Source organism: Dreissena polymorpha, chromosome 4, assembly GCF_020536995.1.
Source record: "Dreissena polymorpha isolate Duluth1 chromosome 4, UMN_Dpol_1.0, whole genome shotgun sequence".
Lineage (NCBI taxonomy): Eukaryota > Metazoa > Mollusca > Bivalvia > Myida > Dreissenidae > Dreissena > Dreissena polymorpha.
The window spans coordinates 63,452,482-63,473,323 of NC_068358.1; the positions used below are offsets into that span (position 1 = coordinate 63,452,482).

The 20,842-nt window shown below is 31.9% G+C and overlaps 1 protein-coding gene across 1 annotated transcript; it reads left to right on the plus strand.

The window, feature by feature from the left end:
• Positions 1 to 12,316: 12,316 nt before the first annotated feature.
• Positions 12,317 to 17,853, plus strand: LOC127876284 (pyrokinin-1 receptor-like). Its single transcript, XM_052421404.1, has 4 exons — positions 12,317 to 12,704; positions 15,910 to 16,419; positions 16,684 to 16,815; positions 17,193 to 17,853. Exons 1-4 carry the CDS (start codon positions 12,437 to 12,439, stop codon positions 17,804 to 17,806), a joined length of 1,524 nt encoding a protein of 507 aa, XP_052277364.1. The 5' UTR covers positions 12,317 to 12,436; the 3' UTR covers positions 17,807 to 17,853.
• The last annotated feature ends 2,989 nt before the right edge of the window (positions 17,854 to 20,842 follow it).

Below are 20,842 nucleotides of genomic sequence, written 5' to 3' on the forward strand. Positions count from 1 at the left end.
ATACAGTAAAATACACAGGGCTGACAGTACGGAATAAAAAAAAAGAAGAAAGGTTTATTTATACGACTTAAAATAATCCGTGCGCCATTAGACTGAAAAATCAATCAACTCATAAAGAGAAAAAAGGTAGACAGGTCTTGTAAAATTTAGCTAATTATAACTCCTTCAGAAAGTTGTCATTTTACAGTCTGGAAAAGCTCAGATCGGATAAACTGTATACTATTTTTATTATTATTATTATTTTTTGTTTGGGGGGGGGGGTCCATTTTTTGTAAAAAGCGTAAACAGCCATATCAATGCGGCCAGTTCTCATGTTTTCTGGGCTTAGAGGTTTGTAAGTTCATAGAAAGCATGCTTAAGCCAGTAACTGTAAACGGTTCTTATAGGCATATGTTCCGGAAACGAATATCGAAGTTTGAGAAAGGTAAACGATCGAATTTTTGGGGCATTACAAACAAGCCTTCTACGCAAGATAGGAGGGCCATGCAAAGAATAAGTTTGTTGTTTGCTATACAACAGAGTTGTCGGTATGATTCTGATATATTTATCAATCTGCATTATTTTCATTTCATCTTATTGCATGGTTATAGTTAAATTTCATGGTTAATGTAGATGCCTTGAAAGGGAATAATACGTATTGCTAACAAATTAACCGGTTTATGGACATATTAAAGAAAGCTGCTAGCCAACCCCGCAGTTTGCCGATTGTGATGCAAACGTATATATATAATTATCTTTTAAATGATTTAGTAACCAATGTATGCGTCAATAAATACGTCATATATTAGTTTTAGTATTTTAATGTCCCCGGTAGTATTGATATATATGTATATTTAGATACATATGCATATTTTGCTTACAATTATTTATATTAACGATCGCCATATATAATGTGTACGGCTATCATTACACAACAAAACACTACACATGTAGTTAAATTTAAGTAATAATGGCACAGGAGCAAGTACACAAAAAAAAACATCCGTTAATGATTGTATAGTACCGTTATCACATTGTATTACCTCGTTCTATGTTCTCCGTTCTCGTTCACGTTGTCCGTGACAAATGTATTATGAAATCCGAGGTAGGGGGAGAATGGCCGTTGACATGCTCTCCAATTGAGCCAGCCTGCCCAACACAGTATAGTGGAAACAATGAAGCAAAGTACCACATAGTAAAATAAAACTTATTTATTTTTTATTGTTTTTATTAACTATTTACTAAATCTTGTTGTTTTTTTGCATATCGCTTTTATTGTATATTATGTTGTTTGTATGCATTGATAAAATACTTTTGATTCCAATAGTAAATACATCTTTAATTCCTTATTACTTAATATTATGTTTACGGTTTTCATCACTGTGTCTTTTAATACAACACACACGCACTACAATTTTAGATGAACACGCTTACTGAGAGCACAACGTTAGCGAAACTTAAAGCCACGTCAACAATTTTGATGTTTGCAGTGAAACTTGAATTAAGTAGTATAATGCTGTTGAAGTTTAGTGGTCCTTCTCCTGAGATGCATAATGATGATCTGGAATAAGTAGTAGTTGATATTACTTTTTCAAGTTTTGTTGATATTTGTATTTATGTAATTGCATAATTAATCACTGAGTTATAACATTGCACTTACATCAAACTAAAAAGCTATGTTATTGCTTTCTAATTTGAATTGAAATGCTATGAAGATACTTATTTATCTCAACGTGCCTTTAAATGACAAACTAAACCGGTTTAAAACAATTATGCTTTGAACTGACCGTTCCAAGGCGATGCAACCTACTTTAATCAGTTTATGTTGCACGGTATGTTTTATCATAGATTGTACATGCCACAAGTAACATGCCGCAAATAAAAGACATGTGTAAATAAAAATGTTTCTTATGCTTATGTGCCTGGAGTTTAATTATTTTTATATATTCTGATCAATGCGATTATATTTGTGTTGTATGTGCATGTGTGTATGTGTGCGTGTGTGTGTGTGTGTGTGTGTGTGTGTGTGTGTGTGTGTGTGTGTGTGTGTGTGTGTGTGTGTGTGTGTGTGTGTGTGTGTGTGTGTGTGTATGTGTGTGTGTGTGTGTGTGTGTGTGTGTGTGTGTGTGTGTGTGTGTGTGTGTGTGTGTGTGTGTGTGTGTGTGTGTGTGTGTGTGTGTGTGTGTTTGTGTGTGTGTGTCACAATATACCATTATAACGTAATGTTTTATTTTATAATACATTCTGGCTGGTCAACTCCGCATGTTCTTCCACTTTCTTTGTCACGTTCATTTTCATTTACTTGTTTGTGTTCTTTTAACAGCTCGGTCTTTATCTGAAATCGTGAACAGTGTTAGTTTTATACAAATGTGTAAGTTTCTTGTGGTAAAATGGCAAAAACATTCTAGCAAAAAATGCACACATTCTAAGTAACTTTCATTAGTACACGACTTTTGTGCGTTTCATATTCAAAGCAAAAATGTGTTGTTTTTTTTCATGACAAATATGAGATATTTCTTCCGAGATCCGCTACCATTATGGGTATCCGGTTGAATACCTTAACACTATTTATAAATTATGTGAATAATTAGAAAACAATTGTCTTACTTTGCTGTAAAAGTTAAACTATTTCAACTATTCTAAAAAATGAATGGTCAATTTGATATTATCCTAGTATTATATTGTATTGGACTTCTTAATCGGATGACGTTGTTGTTTGAAAAGCAAAGCTGTTAATGTAGATATTCAAAACATTAGAATATACAAACATGTATGTTTATTGTCGCCTCGATTATGATATCAACACATAAAAAAGGAAAAAGGTTTAACTATTAAAATTTAATTTGCCTCTCTTTTAAATCAGTTTTATACTGAAATTTATCATTTTTTTGAATGTCGGAACAAATGAGCATATATGATTTTTTTAAACAACTGTCCACTATGTTATATTGTTACCCCGCTTAGGTTCTAATCATGCCTTCATGATTTATCATTTATTTATCGTTTGAAATGTCTGTGCTTAAATCTGGCCGAGCGTTAGTCATGTTTTCATAAGTATTCAACAAATAATGTACAATTGTACAACAACTTTCCTTATGGCAACAGACAATATAGAAAAGACAAACCGATTCACCGAGGACATTGATTACCGTTCCTTTAAACGTTTATTTTCTCTCAAACATGTATGTACCAGTCAGCATCGATAACACGAATGCAAATGTAAAATTTGACAGGATTAAGGAACTCATTTCCACGAAACGCTTGATTTAATGTATTTCACTCAATATCTAGTCACCTTTTACAGGGCATAACAAACAACCCGAAAAGGCCGAAAGGTCGTATGAAATTATCAAAAATTGATTACGTCTTACCACCAAGTTAAAAAGTAAATAAGATGTAAAAACTGGGTATCGCCTCAATTAAGACCGTTTTCTAACGTCCACATTTATGATTACACTGCTTGTGAGTTTTTGTTACGTTTTGATAAAGACTGGAATTGAAAAGAAAAAGCAACCATTACATTGAACATCTACATCCGCAGAATTGTACGGTAATTAGTTCTTTGAATATGGCATGCATTATCGTATTATTACCTATAATCACGTGAATGGATGCGTAGCTGCGAATTTTTAAATGATATGGCTTGCTTGAAGTCAATATATGTGTTCTGTTGCATTTCGCAAAAATATTTAGCTGAGACATAGTAAATAAACGTAAACCTCGTATGTGCAAAACACTTTTAACAATTGTTAAAACATTAATAGTTTAAGCTTACACTTTCAATGACAGTTAACACTAAAAGCTTTTTTAGTAAATCCTATCTTCTTTTTCTACAGATGGTAGGCAACGCTCTGACTGCGTCTGATGTAGGTAAATTTATTTAAATTTAATTAAATACAGTATATTACAACCTTGATATACATGCATATAATTTTTCAGAACAGTTTTTTCAAATGCTGTTGGGGTTTATCTCTTACGCCTGGTTCAGTAATTGTATCATTCAGTGATATCCGTACTTATACAAAATTATACAACCTAATGAGTTGACTTGAAGTCGAGCAGTTCTATGTGACTTGTAATCTTATAGATTCTAACTAAAAACGTGTGGGTTAGTAAATTGGAAAATATAATTCTCTAGAGTTGTCGTGTCATATTTCTATCTTTCAAGCAGAAAGCAACACTGATTATTAAGTATGAATTTAAAACGACATTTCTGCATTTGGTTTAAATAATTCAAACAGTTGAACAATTTTAGTTTAAGTCTCTATAAAGCTCAAAATCAACGAAAATTTCGCAAAGTATTTCGTAAAATAAAGTTCACACCTAAACAATCAGTGTTCGAAATCAACAATTTCAACGCTAGATGTCGTATGATTACAAAGATTTTTGTAGATACAAAATGCCTGTTTTTATTTAATCAATTCCATTTTAATTTTCCGCGAATATATCTTTTCATACGACATACGAACACCATGTAAGCGTTCATGTGTCGTATGAATAGATATCGTTGCGGGAAATTTAAATGGAATTAAATATGCAAAACAATAATAAAAACGAGCATTTTGTATCTACAAACTTTTATTTTACCAGACCACATCTGGCGTTGAAATTTGTGAAATCGTCCTAAGGAACACTGAATTTTAATTGGTTAAGTTTATTTTACGAAAAATTGTACGAAATTTCGTTGATTTTGAGTAGTAATGTTACTTTAATAAGAAACATGTATTGTAGTTATAATTTTGTGTTTTCTCGTGAAAATTGCTGACAAACCTCAAATCGATTAAGTGTAAGAACATGAAGTAAATATTGCAGCCCCTATTCTTCATGAAGGTCTAAGTGGATACGCTGAACATTTAACTGCCATATAAAATTATTAAAAAATCTAGCTTAGTAAGCGTTCCTGGTGGGTATTTTTTCATTTTTTAATAATTGCTAGTTATTTCGTAATGGGACTTTCTATATATTGTTATTTGTAAATTTTTTGTGAAGATAAATTTGAACAACGCTACTTAAAACCATTAATATCTTAAGGGATTGATCAAAGCTATGGTCGAAACCAGTCACGCTCCTGCGCCTCTTTCTCTACAATTGCCATATCATCATCAACACGACACGCAATAAATTTGGTATCGTCAATAGCAGTTCTAAATCTTCTACAAACAATGGTGATTATAAATTTGACACTACTTCCCCTTTACATTATCTTACTGTATACCTTAAAGTTTCATATGAATGAGCCATTTTGAACACACGTTATGCTTTCGATATGCCCGTCGTTATATCAGTAACTGCATATTAGACATCGGTAACAATTGGGCAAATTGTTCAACACCAGCATGGCTCAGACGTTATGATATTTAGAAATAAAAAAATAGGTCATTTAACGGTTTTGGCTAAAACAGAAACACAAAATAATCAACAGCGTTTGTTGAATAATTTAAGGAACGCACGATAAAAGATGACAAGCAGTGGGAAAAAACTTTTTGATTTTGCGGATTTAAATAAAGAAAATAAGATGTGTTTGGTATAAAATACCCTGAATATTAAAACCTACTAATGTACTTCCATAATGTTCAGGTGTTTTATTAATCACATAAACGGAAAATAAATCTCGTATGTTTATCTTAGCTCTTAATAATACAGCTTTAATTACAACTTTAAATGTTTAATATCTTTAGAAATCAATAGCATATTGCTTTCGCAAATGGGCAGTTATTATAGTAAAAGTCCATTACGGCCCTTAATTGCTCACATGAAATCAAGGTACACAAATAGTAAAATATTTGACCTTGGTGTGCTAAGATAAACATGCTGACGAAATTGCATCGAGATAAACCCATTCATGCCTAGCGTCTAGAAAAAAGGCCTTGGCAAACAGCACAGACCCAGATGAGACGCCGCATGATGCGGCGTCTCATCAGGGTCTGTGCTGTTTGCTTACAGGAATTTCTGTAAGAAATATTCTGAATAAAGAAATAAATATACTAGACATCTCTAATTTTGGAAATAAATTGATCCAATTTAGAAGGATGGGAGAGTTCACTAGGCATAAATGGGTTAATCAATACCTGTGTCTTCTCAATTGGCTTGTTTCCCCAAAAAATAATCTGGTGACCTAGGTTTTATATGCAGATGATCCCGATTACAAAATGGTTTTCATATTGTTTTGATTATTAATCTTGCAAAGTTTGATAAAGATGATGTCCTTAATGTGGCCTGTAGGTGTGGTAATACTGTTTTAAAAAAAAGATTTGACCTAGATTTTTCGGTTTCTATGCATGACAGATATTCGCACTTTTTCTAGATATTGTCATATTAACTGTCATACATATGGCTTCCTTTATACTGGTAACGAGGCATTTTAGATATTGGACGCACGTCAACCAGATTCAAACTCAGTCCTCTTTATTCTCAAGACCAACATTCTGACCATGTTCCAGAAGGATTGAATAAAACGATCGGCCTCTAAGGTGAAAAAGAGCTAAATGCTGACGACAAATGTTGCTCGATGCACGCTGGACATATACCGACCACAATAGTTCAACGTGAGCTAAAACAAGATTCAAATGTTTGTACGTATTGTTATATCTTACTTTTAATGTCCGCGGTAGTTTCATCAAATTCACGGGCATGCATATATTAGCTACATGTGCAAGTGTCAGATGATGATATCCTCATATCATGCGCTTTAATAGCTTTCTCCATTCTTCTTGTGCGTCTGTAATAAATCTTATTTATCAGCCCGAGGGAGATATCTATCCTTTCAAATAAACGCGTGCATTCCAGACAGACAATAACAATCGAAGTCAATAAATATTTATACAGTACAGAAAGGTGCATTATATCATCAGTGTCAGTAAGTTATTGGGGAAACGCATTTCTTTAACCCATTTATGCCTAGTGGACTGTCCCATCCTACTAAATTGGATCAATATATTTCCAAAATTAGGGATGTCTAGTATATTTATTTCTATATTTAGAATATTTCTTAAAGATATTCCTTTTAGAAAACAGCGCAGACGCAGATGAGACGCCGCATCTACGCTGTTTGCAAAGGCCTTTTTTTTCTAGACGCTAGGCATAAATGGGTTAAGTTGTATCTGCCTACTTATCCCGTTAATCGAAATGAATTCAAAGTCGTGATATGTTATAGCACAATTTTACGATTCAATTCTAATGGAGATGAAATTTGAGATCCATATATTATTTATTAAATCCTGTTTTTGGCATGTTCGGATGTAAGTTTCACAAATTATGTTGAGCACGTTGAAGAGTCAGTTTTTATGAAACTTCAGTTGCATCAGCAGGAGAGAAGTGGTATCATTGTATGTCGGCCTATATTTCATACTTGGAACCAATTGCCTGACAGTTAAACACACAACACATGTGTAAGAAATGACGCATAATACAAATTAAACTTTAAAACATTTATATAAATGGGTTCACAACCTTGGAACAATTAACGCTGTTCAGTGCTATTATATGGTGAACGAGTAACATGGATTTACATAACGGTATGAAAGAGTGCATCTAAAAAAATTCACGTTTTGCTTTATAAAATTACACTAAATAAAATGAAACCACATTTATTGTTAAGTAATTTTTATGAGCCATTTGAATAAAATCCTTATATATCTACGTTTGATCGAATTAACTGCATACAACATATTTTGCGATTAAATGAAAACAAAAATTTAACAACATGCGATTGGAAGGACACGTTAATCTGATTATTTTATTCGTTTCTCAATCCCAAAGTTCTGGATAACTCATATGAATAAGATATGTTAATCAAACAATAATATGATGGTAGAGTCGATTTAATAAAGGTTTGTTTTTAGTTCCGGCATTCTTTATATATAAGACATGTTTCGATAAACGTCCTTTTGGTAATTTACACATTTAAAAGCGGAAAACTTCAAGAGCACAATTTGTGCTTCGCCATGTTCTTAATTGGGCAACATGATCAGGTCAGTGAAATAATATTTAATTAGTTTCCTGCTCCATTTCTTAATCAGGAAATACATGTCTAATAGTATGCTCAGTGCTGCTTTCTTCAGTATCAGATCAGTTCTACACGACAGTCAATTACATTTTAAAAGAAAACATGTTGAGAATTAAGTGCATTGAATCATTTTAAAGGTTTCAGGAGAAAAAAGATTCTTAAAGGAGAACAAACGATTGTAAAACAAAAAAAAAACTAGATGACTTAAAAAAGAATCCTTATCACTGCGCTTGATTTACAGTCTCAACCATTTAAATGGAAACTTAAATCGCTTTTTTAAGAAATAAATACTTAAGATCCGTATTGTATAACCATATTTTTTTTTATTGTTTGTTAGAACTATTCAGTTATTTTAAGTTACTCGATAAACGATGTAAGCTTGTTTAACAATCTTTATTATTTTTGTAATGTCTTATAATTGAGAAGTTTAAATGTTTATTCCAAATCTGGACGCAAAGACTAAATTTAATCAAATTAACATTAAAAACCACTATATTGATCAGATTGTCTCTTAAACATTTATAAAGCAGTGGCATTTTTTACTAGATTCATAATCGTGTTGTCTCTGTGTCCCCGTGCTAGTCTTATCGCAATTTGTAATTCCAAGACATCATTAACGAGATTGAAAATATCAGTTTCTTAAAAAATCAGATTGACACAAACAATCACCTGAATTAAAATTGCATGGCTTGTGATGTCATTAAAAAATTAATCTCACGAGGATTTAACGATAACAGTTGACTTCGTGCATTAAGACGATGTTATTAATTGTTAATACTGTTGAAATAAAATTGCATTGGCAAACGGTGATTCGGTTGGTTAGTGTAAGTCGTAAAAGAAGATTGTAATCAAATATATCTATAAATCTCAATTTTGAACATGTCATGTATTTCAATTCAGGTTAAGCTTGAATATAAAGTTAGATTTTCAAGATTTATTAAAGGCTGCAGAAATGAGTTGTAACCCAAATGTAATTTGTAATGGAAAGTGATTACTTTGCACATGAATCTGTATAAGTTCACTGAAATATATCTTTAAATATACAGCATTTATGCATATTATTCAGCAAAAGCGTATATGTCAAGTTTCAATCAAGTACACTGTGTGAATCGAAGCCACTTTTCGGTGTATATGCAGATAAGAAAGATTAGAAAAGCAAACGTAAATAAAATTGATATTACATTACTTCTTCTATTATATAAAATGCACGATCAAGGTAATTGTGTATTATAAAAACAAACCTGAATACTATATTCTACTGTTGTAAACACTTTATTTATAATCTATGTTTTAGGTATGCATCATAAAATACGTAAACTGAAAATGCAATTTTGGACGATTAAAAAAATGTGGCATTTTTTCATTGAGCACTTAATTGTGTGGTTTGAACCAAGCACGAAATCCGGGAAATATGTGTGTACCACGAATTATAATGTGCTACAGTAACGGAACATATTCCGGATGACGAAAATCATATGTACGGAATGATTAAACATGTTTTCTCGTATAAGTTTGTGTTAAAAAAACCGCTAAATCAAACATTGATCGATTCCACAAAAACTAACGGAAGAATTTTAGAAAGTGAATAATATCTATCAACGTCAACTACAATAGAAATATTTGAAACAACGTTGAAGCTTTATCTTCAGTCGGTCGTCATGGTAATTCTCAATAAAAATGTAATAGATAGGCTTCAACATCTTTGTCTTGCATCGGACCAATTACAAACATATATTAACTGATAACATGACAAATTGATAGAAAACATGAGAATATATTTAAGATTAATGTTTTTTAATATTTGAAGCAAACGGGAAATACGCGTCTACTTGGAAATAATATGCTATATAATGTTCACTGTTTATCAAATGTCATTTTATATTAACACAGTTAACATCGCGTAAACTTAATTTGAATACATGAGTCACTTTTAAGATATGTAGCACATAAAAACCGCGAAATATTGAACATGAACAGAACATATTTAAAGAACGAAATTTCGTCACAACTGATTTTGTGTTGATAACAACTGGTTTTGTGATGATACGATTAATTATATGCTGATGCAATTAGAGTTGCACTTATCTGCTGTTTTAATGTGTTTAACACGCAAACCTTATTTGGTAAAAAGAGAATATTATGTGAGTTTTGGATAAAGATCAAGTTTATCATGCGAGTCTTAGAACCGATGTAGCGCTAACATGGTTCGAGCCGAGCATGATAAACTTGCTTTTTATCTAAAGCACACATACTATTCTATTTATCCTATTATTTCCTCCCTATTTTCCAGTAATGATTATCAAATATCGCATATTTTGACTATTTTATCTTTCCGTAGTTGATAAAAACATATTCTCCAATTTTTGTCTGATCTAAACATAGCGATAGTATAAAGCTAAACTGTATACGATCGTTGTTATACTATCGATTTTCATCTGGCAAAAGTATAAATAAGAATAATTGTATAGTTTAGTGATTACAATGACATGTCTCAGAACAATCATAATTTTTGATGCACTCAATTAAATCAAGTGAAAACATATTCTCTGCCAATAAATAATAGTTTATGACATTATTCAATATAATAGTTAATAGCTATATTTTCTCATATCAGTTTTGATTTTGAATAAGCTTTTCTTATTGAATGATCTCAAAAACAATATGTACCTTTTAACGTGTTTATTGTGGATGCTGATTTGACTTATAGTATGGCAATTAATTTATAATAATGTTTCTAGAGATATTTTTCTTGTAGCAGTTTCAGTCTTATGTTTATATAAAAAATGTTTTAAGCGTATTACAATGAAGTTTTAAATAACAATTTCAAACAGGCTATGATTGCATTTGTTTCCATTTACACAATTCTATAAATGTTCGAATATGTTAAAAATACGATATCGATGCGAGCAGGATTCGAATATGCGTGGGCATAGCCAATTTGATTTCGAGTCAAACACCTTAACAACTCGGCCCTCACAGATTTTACACAACAACCTTCATTGATTTTCCAAATCACAGACATATACATGTTATCTCGATCAAGCTATAACATGTTTTCAGTATAATTTATTTTCGAGCATTGAACTGATAATAGTCGCGATCCATGGTTGAGTGTAGTGTTAGTGCTGTATTTTGGTTTGCTTAAATATTCTAATTGTCTTTGACAATGCGCGTTTGCTCGTGAATGTTCGGATATCGTCGCAGGAAATTCATAGTGAATATATTGTGACACACAAAACTGAAAGCGATTATTTTATATCTTGTTGAATCAAAGTTACCAGACCACATCTAGCGTTGAAATTCTGGTTATTTCTGTAAAGGAACACTCATTTTTAATTGGGTTACTTTATTTTACGAAATATTTTACGAAATATTCTTTGATTTTGAGTATTTAAGTTGCTTTAAATAACATCAACGTCATCGTATATATGTTACTGAAATGTAGTCTACATAATCTTATAATATTAAATAAACATTACTTACTGTTTATTTTTGTTAATTAATTATTTTCAGTTGTGTATATTGATAATTTGTCTCAGTTTTCAAAAGAAATACCAACTGTACCAACTTTTATACATGTAGCATTTGTGCATCTCCATCGATGATAATAGACCCATTATATGTTTCGATCTCATAAGGATTCGTCTATTGTTATATTGGATCGCGCAATCTGGATACAATCCACAAATACACAATGAATGGAATAGGAACCACATAATTAAACGCAAGTTTTCTTGTTCAATCTTCTTCAAGATACGTTGTAGGCAGCATGAGTGATACTTGAATTAAACAAGGTCCTATTTGCAGGGGGGTTCAACAAATAAATCATGGCGTTGCACGTAATGTTATTGACTACATAGCTTTTTATCGGGATCTTTTATCATTTACAATAATTGTGTTTGTCATGATGCAATACACGATTAGCATTAGTTAATTGTTATTGTCCCCATTTCATGTACATGTCTGAACTATTGCTAAAAGATGCAGTATTGCAAGACTTATAAACAATGTCACATACAAATTGCATACCCCCACATATTGTAACTTTAAATAAGCCCGTGTCGCGTTGGTCATGTCAGCAACGTGAATAAAAGAGGTGATGTCTTTTAACGCTAAGCCTTATCCGTGCGTACAAGTATTGGAAATCAGGCATGAGCAAACAGTTTCTCTAAGGTGTCGGAGGGACACTGTTTACGGCTAAATTGTTGCTGTGTGCATTGTACGACTCTGAATGTATAATTGCAATAAATCGTTTGATGAAATTTAATTCTACTTACTTTACATGACACTTAATTTAAATAATTACGGAGTTTACCATGCGTTAGTATTTAATCCATATTGTGGATAGAACACGTTATGCTCACAAGATTAAAAAAATGCCGAGCTTTTCTTTTCTAAATGAACGATAGCGGCTTTTATCAAGTTTTTATGGAATAATATTAATTCAAAACTATGAACAATTCAAGCGAACTACTGAAGACCACGGACGGCGTCGCTGCCTTAGACGTCGACTCTTACCTGGCATTAATGATGGGCGAACGACGTCGCGACATGGCGTCCGTGTGGTTATTGACGTTTGCGTACACGATTATTTTCATTACGGGCATTACCGGGAACGTATGCACGTGCATAGTAATAGTTAGAAACGCATACATGCATACGGCTACAAACTACTACCTCTTTAGTCTCGCCATGTCGGATATGCTTACCCTGTTATTTGGTAAGTTTTTAATCACTGATTAACCCATTTATGCCTAGTGGACTCGTCCATTCTTCTAAATTGGGTCAATTTATTTCCAAAATTAGGGATGTCTAGTATATTTATTTCTATCTTTAGAATATTTCTTACAGAAATTCCTTTAAGCAAACAGCACAGACCCAGATGAGACGCCGCATCATGCGGCGTCTCATCTGGGTCTACGCTGTTTGTCAAGGCCTTTTTTCTAGACGCTAGGCATAAATGGGTTTAACTCATATATGAACACGGTTAATTATTGTTTGCCCTAAAATCGTACCAGAGTAGAATTAATAAAAATAACTTTTTCGGCTTAAAATACGAAATGCATTTTGTTCTACAAATGTAGTAAAATTATTTCGGATATTTTCAGCACAAAAAATGTTCTTTTATACAAATCATCGTGCAGGATTCATTTGCTGCAATTTATGGACTATGGTTAATGGATTTATTTACACTTTAGGTATGCATGTACAACTAAGTACACGCTAAGCAAATTACATGGCTTTAAATAGTTTGTTTGTGTATATATTTAATTGGTATTTATTGGTACAGTTTGAAAAAATTATCAATATTTAAAATAAATAACTAAATATACATAGCTTTATATTAAAAAATGACAACACTATTTATTGGCATTATACCAACCATTAAAAGTAAGAACAGCAGAACACATAACAAGTACAACGCTACAAAGATTATTTTCTTTTACCGATCTTCGATTGTATGTTATGTGTGTGCAAGGAGCTTTAATAATCCGTTTGATATCATTTACAGACCTATACAGAGACGCAAGAAAGACAAATACAGTGAAAATCCAATTCAAAATTTTGAGGACAATTCTTTAAGCAAAACCCCAAAAATTCAAAACAATGTTATTATATGCTGTCGTTTTGAAAGAAGTGGGATTTATTTTTAAACGTGATCACATAAAAATAACAATCATGGTTGTAATGTGTAGATATCATCATTTAATTTTTAATCTGTAATGTTGTTTGTTAATTTTAAAAAGGATTTAAACTGATTCTCTTTTTCTTCAAAAGTAAACAGTGTGAACTCACAGTAAACAGTGCGAATTCACAGTAAACAGTGCGAACTCACAGTAAACAGTGCGAACTCACAGTAAACAATGCGAACTCACAGTAAACATTGCGAACTCACAGTAAACAGTGCGAACTCACAGTAAACAGTGCGAACTCACAGTAAACAGTGCGAACTCACGGTAAACAGTGCGAACTCACAGTAAACAGTGCGAACTCACAATTTAAAGTATTTCAGAGTAACTAGCTTGTGAATTTGTATGTTTATCCGGTTCACTAAAAACTTAATTTCTAAACATAATTTAGATATTTGACGTACTTTCCAGTTTGCATTTTTAGCGGAAATGTGAACCCAAACTAATAAACGCATACGTGGTAATTTACATCACATTCCATTGTTTTGCTTATATTTAATGTTTTGACAAGTGACTTTAACATGTTTTGAATATCATTTACAGACGAATACAAGCACAAAAGAAATAATAAGAAAGTAAACTGCAATCGACAATTTTATATAAAAAGCCAAAAGGTAGAACAATTAAATAATATGATGCCATTTTAAAAGTATTGGAGATATTGAAACATGAAAGAACAATGCTGGTTAAAAGTGTTTTATCTTTTATAATTTTATATGCGATTCATAGTAATGCGTGGGCAATTTAAGGACATAAACAGAAGCTCGTTTTAGTAGAATTTAATAAGAGCCACCTGACACATTAAAAAAACCCGCAATAACCAACATATCAATTTGCTTTTTTGTCTAGTTCACTAGACTCATGTATATTACGATCATCAATTAGACATTTAATACAATTGAATTGAATACTAAAACAACAACAACAAAAAAAATAAAAAAAATAGAAAGATAATATTACAAAAAGATAATTCCTTGTTAGAGGGTGTATTAAATGTGGCTGCATTCGAATCAGTACAATGTTATATTATCTGATTTCGTAAACAAGGACCAGTGTCCGAGGACAGTGAACGTGTAAAGTAACTATTTAGCGATAGTATTTTATACCCACGCAAGTTTATTTGTATCGACTATTGAATTTAGCTAAACGCTGTACAAATACAATCTAATGCTTAATAAACAACCTCGTTAAAGGAAACGACATTCAAAGCCTTCGTTTGATGCCACGGTGTCTCAATTCGCTCATTAATCACAAAGTTTCGATGTGTGGTATTTTCTAGTTGTGTTTCATTAATTATATCTGAAGTAAAGGCAGATTTATCTCCAATTCTTAGAGAAAAAATAGAACTAATATGTCCCTCGGTTCATTGAAAATTCATCACATTTGAGACGGACCATTCAAATAATTTAGGGATATTATATGTCATTAATATTTGACGAATATCTGTTATTTTCCTTCGATAGTTACGCCTTGTAAAGATGAATACAAAACATTGCGTGTGATGACGGGTTTTCCTGTAATTAATCGCAACCGTTTTCATAAGCAAACACCTAATCCAAATAAAAGAAAAAAAGAATATTATATAAAGTTATTTTTAATTGTATTTATTCATTCTATGATTAAATATAACAAAGCAACAGTCTTACACAATTTCGAGACAGATGAATCGGAACAATACAGGCATCATTTACATTCCTGTTGACAATATTTCAGAACCTAGCAACATATTGAAGTAATTCTAGACCATGGTATTGGATCTCACGAATAATTTGTTTTGCGTAGTAATACAATTATTTTATTGCGTTTTAGTTATGAAACTAACCTCTATACTGACTGTTAAAGGTGTCCCTTTAGAAAGAAGCAATCATATAGTTCTACTCTGTTTAGAAAATGTTGTAGTGGAATAAATCGCGGTAAACGATGGCGTCAAACTTGCGCATTCGTCTTTTTATTTTCGACATCAAGACATAGAACATTTATAAAGACTAGTTATTCAAGATAGCTTCAGTTAAAAGTTTTACATTTAATTATGCATGACTTGTGACGTTTCGAACATTAAAATAAAAATAAAAATAAAACAGAGCTTATGTATTATAACCAACGTTTTCATCTTAAAAGTGGTATTTGACTTTAAAGAAAAAAAAGTAGTTCGATATTTATTTACTTGAATGGCTTCAACCTAAGCGAAATATGCACCAACGTACATATTCACTGACATTTGTTTTATATTTTCAGGTTTACCAACAGAGGTTTATGGAATTTGGGAAGCATACCCGTGGTCTTTTGGGGAACCGCTCTGTATTTTCAAATCTTTTCTGGCGGAAATGACGTCATACGCCTCTGTTCTGACTATAACGGCGTTCACCATTGAGAGATACATCGCCATTTGTCATCCATTAAAAGCGCAGACGTTATCGAATCTGTCGAGAGCAGTGAAAATGGTGTTCTCAATCTGGGTTATTGCCTGCTTGTTTGCTCTTCCTTACCCGATTCACACTAGGGTCTTCCCGTATATAGTCATCAACGGAACCGGTATTGCGGATTCGCTGCAGTGTAACATCCCATTTGAGTGGCAAAAGGGGATGACACACATGTTTCAAATTTCTACTTTTGTATTCTTCGTCTTTCCAATGGCAGTGATAACAATTATGTACGGGCTGATTGGAATTCAGCTGAGGAATTCTCAACTGGATTCAAAACATAAATCAAAAACTCGAGCAAGAAGGGCTGTTGTAAGAATGCTCAGTAAGTGTAGCGGTAAAGGGCTATATATAGTTATATATAATATATTAATATTGGTAAATATAAGGTAGAATTATCAATAGTTTCGTGTTGAAAAACAATTTCATTAAAATCATCACTATAAACAACATCATGTCCTTATTATGTTTTAAAGTTTTGATAAGTTATTCTAGAATACCACATCACATGAAGAAAAAATCGCTCTGAATGGAAATATAGTTAATTGTAATGTCATTTATGTTTAAGTATCCTTCGTTCGTTTTTCAGTTGCAGTTGTTGTCGCTTTCTTCGTCCAGTGGGCCCCGTTTCACGCCCAAAGATTGATGACGTCATACATGCCCACAGAAAAATGGACACCGTCACTTATTAAGTTCCAGAGCGACCTGTTCTATATATCAGGTATAAATATTGTGTAAGGTATCTGTTGAATTAAGATTTTATTTGTAATACATAAAATGTAATTAAAAGAAGACCATGCTAAGTCTTCGTGTAGATTCTTCTTTAGCAAAACATGTACTGTTAAGTTAATTGACAATACATATTAATATGCCACATGTGCAACTTAAAATAATAGTTCCTAATATGATTTTGATAATTTGTAAGCTGTCGTTGTAATAAATTGCTTGACATTTTTATATAAAGATGCGCCAATTTTTCAATTAACTTTACGAAAAGTTTAATAACATAATTTAAATGTTACATAATTAAATAACATAATTTAAAAGAACAACATTGTACACTTATTAAACATATTTATTATAATTTTGTATTTTTAGGAGTGCTTTATTTTTGCAACTCAACAATCAACCCCATTCTCTACAACTCAATGTCAAAGAAATTCCGTCTGGCGTTCAAGAGGACGCTGTGTCGATGCTGCTACACGTCGGAAGAACTGCTGGAAATTAATGGAAAGTCTAAAACAATATACTACTCCGATAAAACAAACGTCAAACGGCTTCCAACATACAGAGTATCAAATGTTGCTTTCGGCAATTTAAATGGAACCAAAGTTATATCCATTAAACCTGATGCTGTTTATGGGAGGGTTGCAAATATGAACGCAAACAACCAGAGGTTGTCTCCGACAAGGTGTTGCTGTAATTATAGCCCTGCTACCGGGAGACTAATAGAAATGGCCTATCAAGATCCCCATTGTCATCTTGTGTCCCCAGAGTTGACATCTCGAGGAAAAGGCTTTGCACCTAGAGCTTTAGGAGTTCGTTATAATTTCTCAACCAATACTAGCCTGGTAAGCTTAGCGGAACTAGAATCAGATTCGGTAATTGAACTCAAGTCGATGTCTAGCTCAAGTAGCGCGAATCTGTTGTCAACCAAACTGCCTCCATCACCAACAAAAGGGTATTTTAACAATCGCGATTCATGTGTATAGCATTCGACAGTGTTTAGTATTTCGTGCGAAAATTAAACTAAACAGTCAACAACGTGTACATGTTCAATACAAACGTAAATGTTATGTTTATTGAATACATGGACAATGCATATGTGGCAATAAAAATGAATATCTTTTATTGATTTTATATCTATCAATTGTCTTCGGTGCTTGTTATGCGTTTTAGATGAATAACCGCTGCCTTAAGGGACACTGGTATTGGATGCATTTCCGTTTTATTATGTGCTTTATATTGGTTTATAGGTATAAGTCCGACAAATCAATACTTAACTTTCAGGAGATTTTGCTTACAAACCTGTTACATAACATACATTGATCGATAAATCTATCAGTTCAAAGCAAAATGCTCTAGCAAAGAATTTTTTTCTCGTATTGCACAATAATCTCGAAATTCCCACTACATTAGAGGTAAAATAATATAAAAATGAAGAATAGCCTGGAATGCACAATTGTCTCAAATTGCTCATTAATCGCTCAACGATTAATACCGTAACGATGCAAACTACTCTAGCGCTGCGCAATAACCGCGAAATGCACACAATTCTAGGAATGAATACAATTCTCGAAATGCTCAACATTTTAGCAATGCCTATTACTCTCTCAAAATACAATACTCTAGCGATGCAATTTACCCTAGCAAATCACAATCTCTGGAAATGCAAAAAATAACAACAGCAACGCACACTTTACAATCGCAAAATAACCTAAACACTCACAATCATCTGACAATACACAATAATCTCGCGATTCACACTGAATTAGAAAGCCCAAATACTTAATCAATGCCGTAAAATATCGAAACATCCAGTGAACTTGCACTGCACAATAATATCTAAATGCACACATACTCTTGAAAGGCACAATACTCGCAAAATGCACAATAATATAGCGATGCATAATAATCAAGAAATGTACACAAATCGTGAAAATCACATTTGACTCGAAATTCACAAGTGCAATTGACTCTACCAATTCACAATACTATATCAATGAACGCAAATTTCGGAATCCACAATAATCTAGCACTTTACAATAATCTAGAAATGCAAAATAATATAGACATGCACAATAATATAGACATGCGCAATAATATAGACATGCACAATAATATAGACATGCACAATAATATAGACATGCACAATAGTCTAGACATGCACAATAATATAGACATGCACAATAATATAGACATGCACAATAATATAGACATGCACAATAAAATAGACATGCACAATAATATAGACATGCACAATAATATAGACATGCACAATAATATAGACATGCACAATAATATAAACATGCACAATAATATAGACATGTACAATAATATAGACATGCACAATAATATAGACATGCACAATAATATAAACATGCACAATAATATAGACATGCACAATAATATAGACATGCACAATAATATAGACATGCACAATAATATAGACATGCACAATATTATAGACATGCACAATAATATAGACATGCACAATAATATAGACATGCACAATAATATAGACATGCACAATAATATAGACATGCACAATAATATAGACATGCACAATAATATAGACATGCACAATAATATAGACATGCACAATAATATAGACATGCACAATAATATAGACATGCACAATATTATAGACATGCACAATAATATAGACATGCACAATAATATAAACATGCACAATAATACAGACATGCACAATATTATAGACATGCACAATATTATAGACATGCACAATATTATAGACATGCACAATAATATAGACATGCACAATAATATAGACATGCACAATAATATAGACATGCACAATATTATAGACATGCACAATAATATAGACATGCACAATAATATAGACATGCACATTAATATAGACATGCACAATAATATAGACATGCACAATAATATAAACATGCACAATAATATAGACATGCACAATAATATAGACATGCACAATAATATAAACATGCACAATAATATAGACATGCACAATAATATAGACATGCACAATATTATAGACATGCACAATAATATAGACATGCACAATAATATAGACATGCACAATAATATAGACATGCACAATATTATAGACATGCACAATAATATAGACATGCACAATAATATAGACATGCACAATAATATAGACATGCACAATAATATAGACATGCACAATAATATAGACATGCACAATAATATAGACATGCACAATAATATAAACATGCACAATAATATAGACATGCACAATAATATAGACATGCACAATATTATAGACATGCACAATAATATAGACATGCACAATAATATAGACATGCACAATAATATAGACATGCACAATAATATAGACATGCACAATAATATAGACATGCACAATAATATAGACATGCACAATAATATAGACATGCACAATAATATAGACATGCACAATAATATAGACATGCACAATAATATAGACATGCACAATAATATAGACATACACAATAATATAGACATGCACAATAATATAGACATGCACAATAATATAGACATGCACAATAATATAGACATGCACAATAATATAGACATGCACAATAATATAGACATGTACAATAATATAGACATGCACAATAATATAGACATGCACAATAATATAGACATGCACAATAATATAGACATGCACAATATTATAGACATGCACAATAATATAGACATGCACAATAATATAGACATTCACAATATTATAGACATGCACAATATTATAGACATGCACAATGATATAGACATGCACAATAATATAGACATGCACAATAATATAGACATGCACAATAATATAGACATGCACAATAATATAGACATACACAATAATATAGACATGCACAATAATATAGACATGCACAATAATATAGACATGCACAATAATATAGACATGCACAATAATATAGACATGCACAATAATATAGACATGTACAATAATATAGACATGCACAATAATATAGACATGCACAATAATATAGACATGCACAATAATATAGACATGCACAATA